Source organism: Cololabis saira, chromosome 10, assembly GCF_033807715.1.
Source record: "Cololabis saira isolate AMF1-May2022 chromosome 10, fColSai1.1, whole genome shotgun sequence".
Lineage (NCBI taxonomy): Eukaryota > Metazoa > Chordata > Actinopteri > Beloniformes > Belonidae > Cololabis > Cololabis saira.
Window position 1 is genome coordinate 20,982,566 of NC_084596.1, and position 15,303 is coordinate 20,997,868.

The window sequence follows — 15,303 nt, forward strand, 5'->3', positions numbered from 1 at the left end:
CGTGACACAGAGAGCGTGACGACACATCCGGAACAGGCGAGTCGTTTTGAACTTTCAAAATAAAGTTATGAATGAATGAATGAATGTAAGCTTTATTCCGAACATGAGAAAACATAAAAACAACACACAAGTCAAAATAGTCAAAACTACGGAGCCCCTCTGGTGACATTTGAAAAAAATAAAATAATGCGTGGCCACGCATTAATAACTCGTGGCCACGAGATATTAACTCGTGGCCACGCATTGATTATCTCGTGGCCACGCATTGATTATCTCGTGGCCACGAGTTATTAATGCGTGGCCACGAGATATTAACTCGTGGCCATGAGTTATTAATGCATGGCCACGAGATATTAACTCGTGGCCACGAGATATTAACTCGTGGGCACGAGATATTAACTCGTGGCCACGAGATATTAACTCGTGGCCACGAGTTAATATCTCGTGGCCACGAGTTATTAATGTGTGGCCACGCATTGAGATACATAATGCGTGGCCATGCATTAATAACTCGTGGCCACGAGTTAATATTTCGTGGCCACGAGTTATTAATGGGTGGCCACGCATTATTTTATTTTTTTCAAATGTCACCAGAGGATAAAATTTCAGTTTTTTTACCATTGGAAAAATTAACTTCGGAAAAAAACAACCGTGGTCATATTTTTCAAGAATTTTGGTTTCCATTATTTTCAAAACTGGAGAATTCTTCGAAAGGGGACCAATGAGTATCTCTATTTTCGAACTTGTGCCTTATATGTATGTATGTTTGTATGTATGTATGGATATATATATAGTTTGATATCGCTGTTGCTGCCATTATATATTTTTATTTATTTATTTATTTTAATATTAATTTAATTTTGTTCTCCCTTAATGTATGTTTTTTTTGTTGTTGTTGTTTTGTTGTTTTGTTTTGTTTTTTCCCCTAGGGTAATTATGGAGAGGGTAGGAATGTGGGTAGAATAGAAATCGTGAATGTGAAAATGTGAATTGTGAAAATTATTGTGAAATAAAAAGATATTAAAAAAAAAATGTCACCAGAGGGGCTCCGTACAAAACAACAAAAAATAAATAAAAAAATAAAACAATATTACCATGTCCGAAAAGGAGTAGAAAGAAGCATGTGCTTATTTAATCCTACCCCTTCTCCCTTCTCAGTAATTAACAATCCTCAGTTGATTTCAATATCCTGTCTTAACACATATTCACAAACTACTGCATATATTGTGTACCAACACTTCATGAATATGCATAGTTACATATGTACAGTACATATTTACATTAAATATGTACATATTTTAGGGCTGGGCGATATATCGAGATTTTAATATATATCAATATATTTTCAAACGTGATATGGTACGAGACAATATCGTTTATATCGATATAGCTTATTTTGTGACAAATTGACTGTACATCAACGCTGACCCCTCGCGCTGGCAAAAAAGTACCTTTGTGTGCTGAAACCTGACAGTGTTGACAGGTTAGTTTTCCTGGCACAAAATCTGTAAAATGTACAGTAGTTGACTTGTTGTAATTATTTGAGATTTGCTCAAAGAGATGCAATATCTGTTTACATGTTTTATTTGAGATTTGCACAAATGTTTTGTTATTTGCACAGTGGAAAAGTCTGCCTGTTACTGTCTACATTGTATTAATTGCACAGTGTATTTTAATTTAATTGTTATGCAGGAAAGGGATATTCGTTTTATTTTATTCAAGAAGCATTTTTATTCTATATATGCAGGCAGTTTATTTTTATTTCATTTGTTTTTATACATTTTGATATTGTGCAGACCTCTGTTAATAAAGGTACCTGTGTGACATTTGGCACGAGGCATTGTATTAAAACTGTTAGGGTTTGCCTCAGAAAAAATGAAGCTAACAGGGATGCTATGCTATAATGCTTTCGGGGAAACCCCAATTATGTCACAGAAAAAATATCGATATATATTGAGTATCGCCATTCAGCTAGAAAATATCGAGATATGACTTTTGGTCCATATCGCCCAGCCCTAACATATTTCCAAACAAAGAAAATAAATAATGTAAGTAAACAAGTAACTAAATGATCTGTGGAAACACCAGCTCTTTTGTTCCCAAACTCCTACAACGGTATGTTTTACATTTTCAGTCTAAAGTGAAACGTTTTTTCCTTTTTTGCAGTTGTTATCACTGTTTTCTGCCTGTTTTCTACCAAATAAGAAGGCTGCCTGAACGACAGTCGTTTTAACAGGATCAAAAAGGGTTTTATGGCGAGGATAACATTATTTCTGTCAATACATAGATTGGCGGTCACAAACATTTACATACTCCAAATACTGAACGGAAATAAGTGTTTTGGAAGTTTTTGCTTTATTTTGAAGAGAGGCTGGGAACTTGTGATGAACTCAGGTGAACTTAACTATTTATGCTGCGGTAAATGACAAAGACCTGCGACGGAAACTGGACACGGAGTAAAGGATCACGGGAAATGTAGTTCCTGTCTCTGCTGACGAGCTTCTAGCAGCTGTGGACGTGAACAGCAAGCTGTCAGCTTTCCATCATTCTCACAGTTTTGGTTTATCTTATTCAGGTATACTTTTCCTACGATAGGCGGAAGATTTTTCAATTTCAAACTAGGGTTTTTGTAATTGGGACTTCGCCATCTTATTTAGAAATATCAGGTAAAATCAGCTAGCTCAAGTACAGAAGCTCTTAATGAATGTTGAGTTTGATTTAATTAAGTAGTGCACTTATTTTCTTTATTTCAGACAGAGTCTACACGTTTCTGACCAAAAACCAAACTATTGACTGAGCTTGTCTCGTTTATACTGTAGGTCTTCCACGTGTCTGTTTTTCCTCTGAGCTGTTCTCACTAAAACGCTATCAAGACACAAATATTAAAGCAAATATGTTTGTATGATTTCTGAATTTTGATGAATTCATTTATTTTTAGGTGGCATGGGTCGTGTGTATATAGTGGAAGATGCTGTGGAGGAGTATCTGTCACAACTGTGCTCCCAACAAGCAAGTCAAGTCACTGGCCTGATTATTGGACAGGTAAGTTTTTGTTTTTTTGTTTTTTTTACTTTGACATTTGTCTTGTCAGATCATGACAAAGTCAGGGTTTGTTTTTTTTTGTCATTAAAAAGGGCTAGAACCAATATAATATCATCTTCCAAAAACCCAGATCATCAGCTTATTCATTTTCAATTTGTACACAGAACTTATTTAACACCTCGCAAGCTTTACCATATGAAGATCCTGGTTAGCTCTTTATGTACACTATGCTCTCAGAATAAACCAGGAACCTTCATGCATATGGTCTGGGAATGCCAACCTGTTGCAAACTTCTGGCAACAGGTTGCAACTGCATTATCCTCGATAACGGTACAGAATATTCCAGTAAACCCTCAAACACTTGTTTTAAATAATTTATCAACAATCAATGCTTCACTATGTCAAAAACAGTAGCAAAAAAGATAATTGCAGTAAGATGGAAACCACCACATCTCCCATTGGTATTTGACTTTTCTTGTATCTGGAAATATCTACAGCCCGAATCCATAATGCAAAACAACAAAATATTTTATTTTGGTAAATGGCAGCAGATAAAATTAAGGCCAAACTTGAAAGATGTATTTAAAATTAATATAGACTACTTTGTTGCAGCTATCCTTGTCCAGTTTTTGATATTATTATGTTTTGCCTTTGTTTTTTTTTTGTCCTTTGTTCTACTATCTTTGTATTATCTTTTTTGGGGTTTTTTCTTTATTATCAATTGTTTTCATCGAATGCTTAGGTCCAAGGGGTGGGTTTGGAAGGAGGTGAGAATATGTGTTAATGTTTACATCATTGCGGATGCCATTGTTGATAATAAGAAAATTCTGAAAAATAAATAAAAACATTTGATCACAAAAAAAAGGGCTAGAACTGAAAATGAACTAAATATAATGAACTACATTTGCATTAATGAATATGTTAATAATTGAGTCTACGAACAGGAAGTGATATTGATACCTTACTGTTTCAGAGCTCAGCCCAGAGGGACTTTGTTGTCATGGCAGCTCAGACACCTCAGAAGGAGCAGTCTTCGGGGGCTGGAAAGTCTTTGGACAAAGAGTGGGTTTCTGAGCACGCTCGACAGGTAAGCAGCGCTGGGCCAGATTTTGCTGTCATGCTGAAATGTGTATTCAAATGATCCCTACCATTACTCTGTCTACGGAGGCTTCTGAAATTGTACGGGTACATGCTTCGGATGCAAATATGTATCTCTATGTATAGATTTAGGTGTTACTTAAGTCCACGTGTATAATGAAAACAAGTAGGGCTGTCTGAATATATACTGGTGTTTGCAGGGTTTTTAACTTGTGTTTTTACATCTGATGCTGGTTTTTAGGTGTCCAGGATGTTGCCTGGAGGCCTGTCTGTACTAGGAGTCTTCATTATCACTGATTCTGATGCAAAAGACACACTAACCACACTCCGACAGGTGAGAGTCACATCAGGATTTACATTTTTTTTTTTCTGTCTACAGAAAGTGCAGCAAAACCAAAAGACAACATTTCATTGCAATTACATTTTTCTGTCCTAACTCTATTTCTCTGTGTGTGTGTGTGTGTGTGCAGTTGGTTTTTTCAGCGGAGCATCTAATCTCATCGGAGCATCTGTGGAACCCTGCAGATGATGACATCACAGACTTCGTCACGCTGCACGTCAACCCCAAAACCAGAAAGTATCCTTTTAGCACATTCAAGTTACTTTCTTAAGTCACTACCACATACAGCACAAAGATGATCTTTAACCACACACATCAGAACTGTCTGCAGAACCTTTGACGTGAAAGACCCAAAGGTTAGTTTGTGGTTTGAAAAAAAGAAAATATCTTTGTAAAAAAGCTAGGCTAATTAAATATTCAGAAGTCACAACTAATCCTGTTCACGATGCCTTCACACATAGTCAAGTCCATTGTTTATATTTTTTATTTACTAAGATATTTCCCTTGTTTTTCATTTCAAAATTCTGCTTGAAGTTTTGGTGACAAACCAACACAAATCGCAGGAATGCTGATATGTTTTTAACTGTTAGCTTGTTTACAGAAGCCCTTCAAAGGTCCATCCAAGTTGGTTTGAATGCCATTGAGGCTTTTTATCAGATTTGAGTTCTGGCCAAATCATCTGCTTAGGGACGGTATTAATCAGGGATCAAGAACTTAAGCTTTTCAACTGCACTCAATTTGTCTCAAATCATTTAAGATCCAATTTATGTGAGGACCATGGTTCTTAGTTGTAAATCAGTGGACTAGTGGAGGAGTGTGATGGGGTTCATTTGTGAGTAAGAGAAGAAGTGAGCAGGAGTAGTGATATCTCCAGTAAAGGAGGCTCCGTACCAGTCTGTTGAGGTGAAGAGAGTTCAGCCAAAAGGCAAGTCTAAATGCCGGTCCATCTAATTCCCTTTCATCATCTATGCTCATGAATTGTGGGTAGTGACCAAAAGAACAAGATTATGAATACAAAGGTTGCTGAAAGTTCAGTTAAACTGAGGGGGACACAGAGTGGAGCTGCTGCTGCTTCTCCACATGAAGAAGAGCCAGTCAAAGTGGTTTGAAGTAGATTTCAGGACACGTTGGAGCGATTCCTCGACTCAAAGGGAACACCTTGAAGTCCTCCAGGTGGAGCTGAAGGGGGGGTGGGGGTTCTGGTCTCCTGCTTAGGCTGCTGCCCCCCTTGACCCAGACCTGCATGAGCATACGTTATTAGATGGGAGATCAAGATTATTAAGATTTAGCATGGATGTAGACTGATGTTAATCAAATGTTAATCATATCTTTATCTTTGACTGTTTCAGAGTGTCGCTAAGCCAGCAGACTGGAAGTACCAGTCACGTTTGTGTTCCTCCTGGGCCACGGTGTCGTGTTGGCTGAATGTAGACCTGCTGGTACCACTACCAGAAAACAGAACCAGTACACAAGGCATCGATGAATGTGTTAAGGTTCGCACACGCTTGCACACATGCCTGATGCATCAGGTGCTCTCTTCTTGAGTCGAACTGCGTCCAATTCTGTCTTTGTTTCAGGAGGGGCTGACAGGGTGGGCACACCGGATTGAAAATGGAGTCTTTCTGATCGATGGGAAGAAGCTGCCAGACAACTTGGAGCTCACAGAAGGACAGGTATTAGAAATAACAAACATCACTGTGAGAACTATCTATCATAAATCTGTTTTTATTCACCAAATGTTGCAAACAAAGCCACGTTGCTGCTCAGCAGCAGTTATTGTTGGATTTCATGTTTAGGCTCATAATGTTTCTTCGTACTCATCATCTTCCATCAGCGTTCAAACCGTTGATACTTCAGTCTCTGTTACTTGAACAAACCTTTTAGCATCTTTTATCTTCCCACCTGCATCTGTGACACTGATTCATACCATGTTTGTTATCACCTGTGTATATTTAAAAAATAAAATAATAATTTTTAATGCTGAAGTACCTATTGGACCAATAAATGCAATTAAATCACTTGTATTATTCAATAAATTAGTCATAGTTTTTGCAAGTATTGTAAAGTGTGCCTGAGCATAACAAAAGTGTTTCAAGGCAAACTTTATGTTGGATGCAGAGAAGACACAAAGATTGCAGAGACTCAAAATGTTATACTTTACAACCCAGAAGATGTCACAGAAATAAACATCTGATTGCACATGCAGGGGCTTGCCAGTCTTAACCTACTGCAGTTTTAGAGGGGTGGACATAAAATCCTTTTTTTGGTATTTTAATGATTCAAGGATGCAATAGTGAATTAATATCCACTGGGAATTTATAAATGTAATGGACAAAGTTGAGAAAATGGCATGGAAATACATGGAAAGTCTTTAGATTGGCTTGTGGGTATTCACTTGTAATATGACACAAACTTCAATGTTCTTTAAGACTTCTGACTACTTTTTTGTGAGAATGAAGTTGTATTGAACTCAACTTTTCAGTCTTGGTCTTATGAAATAAATTAGTAAAAGAACAAGAAAGCTAAGAAATGTCAAAGATTTTCCAGGAAGTTTGCTGGTGAAGAATAAAATGGAGGGGGGTTCAATGCTCTTAATCTATTACGTATTTCTTCAGCAGTTAAACTCTGGCCAAAGAAATTAGCAGTAAATCTTACTGGGAGAACGATGTGTGAACATTTTAAGTGCAGCTCAAGTTTCGTAATGAGGATGAAACAAAGGACCTTTGCCAGTCGTGAGAAAGCGTTGACCAATCTTGTGCTGTCATTTATGTTTCTGTGCAGAAGAGGAATGTGAGACAGGTGTACGCAGCCCAGATGCTCATCACACCGGTAAGAGCTGTGCTGTGCTGACATTAAGCTTCTAACTCAAGTTGTCTGAAGTTTCACATGAACATGGCAAAATACTGAATTTACTGTGTGCTTAGGATGAGCAGAGGATAGCAGATGTGGTCCAGCGGTGTGGGGGCAGCGTTTCCATCAGAGGAGCAATCCACAGCAGAGCTTACCTACACAGCAATAAACCTAAGGCCAAACAGGCGGAGAAGGTAGTGCTGTAAACACATATTCAGGGTACACTAAATAAAAGGTTCATCCTGTTGTCATTTATACTTTTGCTGTGGACAGCTTCTGAAGAGGGATGCGGTTTCTACGGTGGCCACGAGGGTTCAGATGCTGCTGGAAGAGCTGCTGACATCAGAGGAAGAGAGCAAGAGCAGCAGCAGGGACATGACAGGTAACCTCACAACCCAGCCAGAGTTGGATCGTCAATAATCTGCTTCTGGCTGTAGATCCAGTAGTGCAGGTTGAGGTCAGGGTCGAGACCTCAGGTGGGTTTAGGATACCACAACCCAGTCCAGTCAGAGAAACCCTACAGCTTAGCTTTAGAACAGGGACAAACATCCTCAACAAAAATAATAACACATTTCCCAGGTGATGTTTACATGCCCAACACTAAAAGCAAGCAGGACGGTCTTGAATTTTATTAGCAGGACATATTAGAAAATAGATGTAATTAATTTACTCTGTATTTATTTTGAGAATGTTTTGGTTTATGTGATTCTAGTACCGCCTATCTTTTTAGGACACTTGCATCTCCTCCGTTCCTCACGGTTCCCAAAGAATGATTTCAATCATACGGATGAATATATACACCAATCATTTAGTCTCTTATTCGTTTATTAAAACTTATACAAACAGCAGCAAATAGATTAATTTCGAGTATAATGTTCTGCTTTTCTATTAGAGTAATCTGTCATTGTTATTTGTTAGTTGACTTTTTGCCAGTTTTTAAAGCACTGCTGTCTTTAAGAATCTGTAGTGCATGTTATCATAACAAACTGGGAACCTACATGAAAAATAATGCATCTTTGTACATGGGTTCTTTGCTCAGAATCTTTTTTGCTACTTGCTTTAACTACGTTTCTTTTTAGCTTTGCATCTTCTACAATATTTAAGAGATGTTACCTTTTTCTCCTCTTGTGTGTTTCAGAACAGCTCTCCCTCCCGTGTCGTGTCTTTTGTCCAGTAAAAGCGGCCGGGCCACTGTCTGTGTGCGACTACCAGTTTAGTGATGAGGGATTGTCTGAGATGACCGACAGGCTAAAGGAGATGCTGGACATTGATGCAGCCGAGGAAGACTTGGACACCTCCCAGGAAACGAATGCTGAAGTCATAGCTAGTGAAGTTGCAGCAGGTAGGACAATAATTGTGGAAACAAAGCAGTTGATGATTGTGACCATGTTCCTTCTGCAGAGCTTCAAAACTTTGAAATACTCATTTGTGGACAAATGAATAATAAGTGGTCATCCTTATGGCCAAAATCTTAAATCAGTCAACAGTTTAATTTGGGACAAAGTCTATAACATACGTAAGCACACCACCGTATAATTCTGGATGCATCTTTTAGTCTGCAAACTTCCTGCCGGGGCTTCAAAAAACTGCAGGCTACCGAGTCTTCTGGAGTCTCCTGTCTTTCCTGTGATTGTCGCTTCGTAGAGCTGTTTTTGGTCTCCACTTTCTCATCGTGCCTTCTATATCTTTCCACACTGCCTTGTATGTGGGTGAACACAGGTCTCAGCTGGGCTGCACAGGAGTATTTTTGTAAGCAGGGAAGGCCCATTCCCCCTTTTTTCGTTGCTCAGTTGCAGTTTTAACTGTAATTCTGGCCCGTTCCCCTTGCCACAGATACCTAACTATCAGTATGGCCCATTCTAGGAATTAAGGTGGTATTTGGACCTGCAGACACTGGAGGAGATGCAGAATCCGGGGAGAATATTCATCCTAACTGTCTATTCGGGTTTAAAAGGGGGAGAACATTCCTCCTATGTAAATCAGATTTTATCTTTGAATTTAAGGGGTCAAAGTTAACATTTTATAGTCTTGAAAGGTCCTTAGGTAGTATGACACCTAAATATTTAATTGATTCTGTGTTCCAGTTATATCAGTTCTTATTTTCAGATGGGGGGGGGGGGGGGGGGGGGGGGGTTATAGTTAAATGTAAGTATTTGAGTTTTGTTAATATTGACTTTATACCCAGAGACTGAACCAATGCATCTTAAGTCCTAAGCCACATTTGAAATATATAATCTCATAAACAACAACAACAGCTGTAATCATTACATCACTGACAAAACAAATGAATCAAACAAAACTGTTTTCTCACCTAATGTCTTCTCCAGTGTGTCTGATTTTTAATTTCTTGAATTAACTAAAATATACAGTGTGATGAGAAATTTAGCCTTGACCACTTGGATTGAACCAAAACTGCTATGAGGAGGAAATTTAACCTTGCCAGAATCGTAAGAATGAATCATCATTTATGCCTTAAAGTCATTGTAGCTCCCTTTATTCATCGTCATTCTGCATCGAGACGCCTGATGTATGTTCTGACCCCTTTGCATGAAATTGCTTAATTAAATCTACTGAAATTTGACTCATCTCTCAAGTCTTATTCTTGGTAATTTATGCACTCAGTTTCAGTCCTAGTCGGAAAGAACATATTAAAGAGTATTTAATAGGTGTTGCGGCTACCAACATTTTATCTTAGCCGCCGGAGAGTGTGAGGTTGGATCCTTATTCATATTTGTATGACGCGCTAGTCATGGTGACACATGACGCTGAGATCCATAATGCCTTTTGGTAGATTTATTGTTTCAAAAACATCAGGCTATCACAGCGCAAACAAGTGATATATGGTAGGAACAGAAACCAGTGGATTTAACTGATAACAAAAAGGGTGATGAATGAGTGAATAAAAATGACAAAAGCGCTCAACAAAAATTACGGCTGCCAACCCTGACTCTCTCTCATCTCATCTGAAACACCTGGTGAGAGCGCACCTTTACGCACGCACACACGCCTACTCCCGTGGGAAACGCCCCCCTCACACACACTCACAAATAAACACTGTGATCCTCTGTATGTCTCTTACAATAGGTTTTGCCACAACATACAGTATTCAATAGCATTCAAATATTATCAACTTAACTTTAACTATCTCTAGCAGGAAGAATTAACTCCATCAAAAATGACTAATGCCATGATTTGTATTTCTCTTTCAGACAATCCCCATATTAATTCCTAAAGCATTCTTCACTGAAGTGAATAAGTACATATCCGCCTTTATATGGAATAGAACTGTGCCACGTATCAGAAAGGCATTCTTAGAAAGTCCAAGGGGAAATGGGGTCTGGCATTGCCAAACCTGATGTATTACTACTGGGTGGCTAACCTCTCATATCGGACATCTGACATCCCTGAACATCAGGCACCGATATGGTTACTTATGGAACAATATTCTAGCTCCCCATTGGCTGCCTTAGCTTGTGCTCCGATGCCAATTAGTAAGCGCTATCACACAAATAATCCGGTAATCTGGGGGCTCCCTCAGAATTTGGTCACAATTCAGAGTGCATTTTGGACACAAGAAACCACTTTTGTCGAGTCCTATTCTGGCTAACCCCTTCTTCCCTCCCTCTTTCATGGACCCGGCATTTAAGTTGTGGAAAAGTAGAGGCTTCATATGTGTAAGGAATTTCTTTAAAGATGGTTCTTTCATGTAATTTGAATATTTAAAGGCGCATCACAACATTCCAAAAACTCACTACTTCAGGTATCTGCAGATTAATTACATTAAGACATAAGACAAGATTGATGATTGTGTTGACAGGGATCCACAAACTAAAGGCTTTATTTCATTTGTATATGACGCAATCCAAATTGCAGCTTCTCCCTCTGTTCACCATATAAAGACAAAATGGGAGGAGGATCTCAACCTGCAGATACCAGATGTGACCTGGCAACTGGCAATTGGTAGAGTGAACACATCCTCCATCTGTATCAGACATGGTCTGATCCAGTTCAAAGTATTCCACAGACTCCACTGATCCCAGACCAGACTAGCTAAGCTATATCCAAACATTGACCCAATATGTGAAAGATGTCACCAGACCTCAGCCACCCTCAGACACATGTTTTGGTCATGCTCGAGGTTGAGCTCCTTCTGGCTATCTATCTTTGACACCATCTCTCATGTTTTTAAGAAAAGGATCAGCCCCAACCCAACTATGACAATATTTGGTACATCACCCGAAGGAATTACACTTTCAACAAATGAAGCAGATGTGGTTGCAGTCGTTACACTACTTGCCAGAAACTTAATTCCTCGCAATTGGAAGAGTGTAAAGGCTCCAACACATAAACACTGGCTTGAGGAAGTATTGGCCCATTTAAAGTTAGAGAAACTGAGATACTCCTCTCACGGTTGTACTAAAAAGTTTTATAATATTTGGCAGCCATTCATGGACTATTTCAATAAGGGACTCTCTGTGCCTGCACAAGGCAGCACTAACCCCCGCCCCCTGATTATGTGATATGTATTATTTTTGTTTGTTTTTGTCAATGTGTGGTTCTATATATGGCTAAGATGTTCTTACGTGTAATTTTTGTAATTCATAATACTGAAAACTCAATAAAAATATTTGTATAATAATAATACACTGAACTTTAACATCTAGATAAGTGTCCCACTTCACTGAAAGTCTATCAGGAGTTTACACAGAAAAATTCATAACAAATGTATTCTTGGTATCAGAGTTTTTTAATACTTTTTTTCTTAAGTCTTTAGTGATTAAAAATATTACATTTTTAGCACGGCTGAAATGACACCCATTCATACTACAGGTTAACCAGCATCCAGTCCTTGCTTAAGTTACTCATCTTTCTGCTATCATTTAAATTGAGCACCACACACCCTCCGTCTGCAGTGTCAGGGGAGCTGTGGTGTTGAGGGCTGTTCAGACGGGGGGCGGTTGCTGTTGAGCTCTTTCATTTCTGTGTGTTTTGCAATGAAAGTACAAACCTGCACGTTGCCGAGTTAATGATCAGATCAGGTCACATGTGCTGTCCATGTGCGCCGTGTTTAAGTTAGAAAATGTTCAACTCGGCTGCAGCAGAATCAAGTATCCAATTGCAGAGAACCTGCAAGGCCACATGATGACCCACCTCACACAAGCTAATCTGTGTTATTCCCCTCAAATGGCTGTGAAACTGCTCCTGACTCAACCTCAAGTAAAGTTGATTTACAGCTGCAGCTCCTAGACAAGCCTAAACTCTCCAAACTCCCGTCTTTGCTTTGCTCAGATCCTCCTCCTCATCAATGCAGCCAAGGCCAGGTTTTCATAGACATGTAGAAAATGCATCAAAGTCTGCAACTTGAAGAGCAAGTTAACATTTGCTTGTCACTTGCTGGAAGGGGTTTTGGTCACCTAGCAACTGGTGCCCTGCTTTGGGACAATTTGACATGTGTGCCCTCTTGCTCTGGCTGCTCCCAACCCCTGCAGCCACGCAACACATGCAACAATGATTACTACATAATACTTTATTTTCTTGTCTTATTCAGAGTTTTACTATCTCTCAAACTCTCAAACAATCTTTTTTTTTTAATTGTAAATCATGTACTAGAGTTTATTTTATTTCTATCATAAGTTTAATATGTTAGAATTGCCCACATAATGTTTTTTTTTTTACATTTTTTATGTATTTTATGTGTTTCAAGCTCCCGCTGTGGAAACTGTTGAAGTGCCGGAATCCAAGAAGAGCAGCTATTTGGGTAAAAGATGCTTTTCATACATATTTATACAGCAGTGGGATTATTGTAGCAGTTGTCCTGATACATTTGTCTATTAAAATACTTGGAATTCAAAAACACACCACTCATGACTTTTGGGTTTCAGAATTTGTTTTCATAGAATAAAAAATGATGTTATTGTTCACTCTCCTCGGTATTTCACTCCCTTCACTGACCGCTGTGCAATGGGAGAAGTGGAGAGGATTAAATTCATAGACGTGCTTATCTCTGCTGGCTGTAAAAAATCTGTTTCTTCTGGGTGAACTCGGTCAGGCACCGCTCCCCACCAGCATCCTCTGTCACTTTACACTTCTGTAGTTGTGTGTTGACATCTCAACGTGGTCCTAGCGGTGCATAGACAAAAAGGCCCTGGAAGTCTTTATGGATGACAGATAGGTAACATCACCTCCATCTGTTCAGAAAATATCCCAGAGCCTCTTCAGGATCGCTGCCCTAAACATTTTAAAGGACTCCTCCCAGATTGTCCAGTAACTATTCCAACAACATCAGTGGACCTGCTGGATCTCAACTGTATCTGCTGTACTTCCTCTTTATTCAGGCTGATTAGCTTTTAATCTGGATTTTAGTTGTAATGTAATTTTGATTTTATTGTAAGATGTATGAAGAATGGTGTGTTTTTGTTGACCTTTTGAAAGGGTTTTAATGGATCCCCTGAGCTGATCAGCTTGTTATGATTAACCAGATGTGCCTTTTATTACTGTTACGGTACACTGCATCACCAAGATATTCCTCTGATATTGGATTGATTGATTAAGTACTTTTTTTATTTATTTTTTTCTCAATCTTCTTGTTTAGGTGTTGCCATGGCCACTGCTGCCGCTCTGCTCGCCACGGCTGCCTCGATGCTGTATCTCAGTGACATTTGAGACTTGTCCTCTCCAGGATATCTGCTGCTTATTGCGATAAGGAAAGGAGTTATGAACAAAAACAACAGGAGCATTTGCAATATGGAAATATCTGCCAAGGCTGAATAAAAAAATAAATCTTAGATCCCGTGACCTGGATCATTGTGGAAAGTTATTCACCGAGCCAAGATATACTCCACTCCCATTTAATTTTTTATACCAGTCCAGCACTTGTCCAGTTATGGTGAAAGCAGGTAAATAAACAGACTGTAACCACGTAACCTTCTCCAGAGTTTTAAGGAAGTCCATAATGGATCATTATGCAAAAAATAAAATGTTTGGGCTCTGATTCAGTGTTTAGTTGATTAATCTTGTGGAGTTATAGTGCCAATCTCTTGCTTAAGTCCGATCAGGCAGTGTTTACTACACTGTAAGCTGCTTGTATTGGAAAGCTTAACTTCCCCGAATCCTTGTTTTTACCGTCAACTGGTTGAATGTGTTCATGATGAGGAATTGATCCCCAGGACGCTGTTATTGGCCCAGACATGAGTGGTTTTGGATTAGGTCAAATGGCTGTCACTTGGAATAAAGCTTTCCAAAACGTCTGTATGTATTAAGGTATAATAGGCAAGTAATTTAATTAAAAATCACGTTTCATGAAGAACAACTTCTCTATACAACTGAACAGTTACTACTCTTAAAATATTTGAACTTTTAAACAATTATCCCTCAATGTTTATTAATGTTTGAGTTCTGAATTCATTTGAAATGTGTCTGAAAATGAAAAGAAATCACCACCTCCTTAACTCCAGTGCTGCTTGCTCCATCTCTTCTGAATAGAAGATGAAACTTTATTGTGAAATAGGAAAATGCTTAACTCTGGGAATCTACAGGAAATACAGTCACGATGTCCCTTGTGTGTCTTTAGTGGAGGTTTGTCAACTGCTGTCAGTGATGGACCTGCAGAAACAGATGTTATGTGACAGTGTTTTACTGTATACTGCAGTTGTCTTTTAAAGATCTGCTTTATGAGCTTTAGTTTGGTTACCTTTTATAAATGTATATTAAAGTCCACCAAACACACGTGGATTTTTTTTTTTTTAAGTGGGTGATTTAAAAGGATTGGTTACGTAATCTATCTGTTTTTTTGTATTTTTTTTTTTTTTAAGCCACTATCTAAAAAATACTTTTATCCATGTATAGAAACTCGAAAATGGTTCATTTTTAGCTTTGTGGTATTCTTGTCATTTTTGATGCTTTGTATTCATTTGGATGTTTTGATGTTTTGTCACACGCAAGAGGAGAAAAGGAAGGAAAACAGTTCAAGTCAA

General features: G+C 38.6%; 1 protein-coding gene across 3 annotated transcripts; it reads left to right on the forward strand.

The window, feature by feature from the left end:
• Positions 1-2,472: 2,472 nt before the first annotated feature.
• Positions 2,473-15,092, forward strand: odr4 (odr-4 GPCR localization factor homolog). 3 transcript variants are annotated; one of them, XM_061731990.1, is made up of 15 exons: positions 2,474-2,666; positions 2,754-2,815; positions 2,939-3,042; positions 4,016-4,129; positions 4,382-4,474; positions 4,611-4,717; positions 4,800-4,836; positions 5,830-5,973; positions 6,058-6,153; positions 7,262-7,309; positions 7,405-7,524; positions 7,604-7,712; positions 8,469-8,672; positions 13,035-13,088; positions 13,923-15,092. In XM_061731990.1, the coding sequence occupies exons 3-15, from the start codon at positions 2,944-2,946 to the stop codon at positions 13,991-13,993; spliced, it is 1,296 nt and encodes a 431-aa protein (XP_061587974.1). In that variant the 5' UTR covers positions 2,474-2,666; positions 2,754-2,815; positions 2,939-2,943; the 3' UTR covers positions 13,994-15,092. The 3 variants fall into 3 exon arrangements, with proteins under 3 accessions (XP_061587977.1, XP_061587974.1, XP_061587976.1); XM_061731993.1 differs by lacking the exon at positions 2,754-2,815 and having other exon boundaries at positions 2,473-2,575; positions 13,923-15,091; XM_061731992.1 differs by lacking the exon at positions 2,754-2,815.
• The last annotated feature ends 211 nt before the right edge of the window (positions 15,093-15,303 follow it).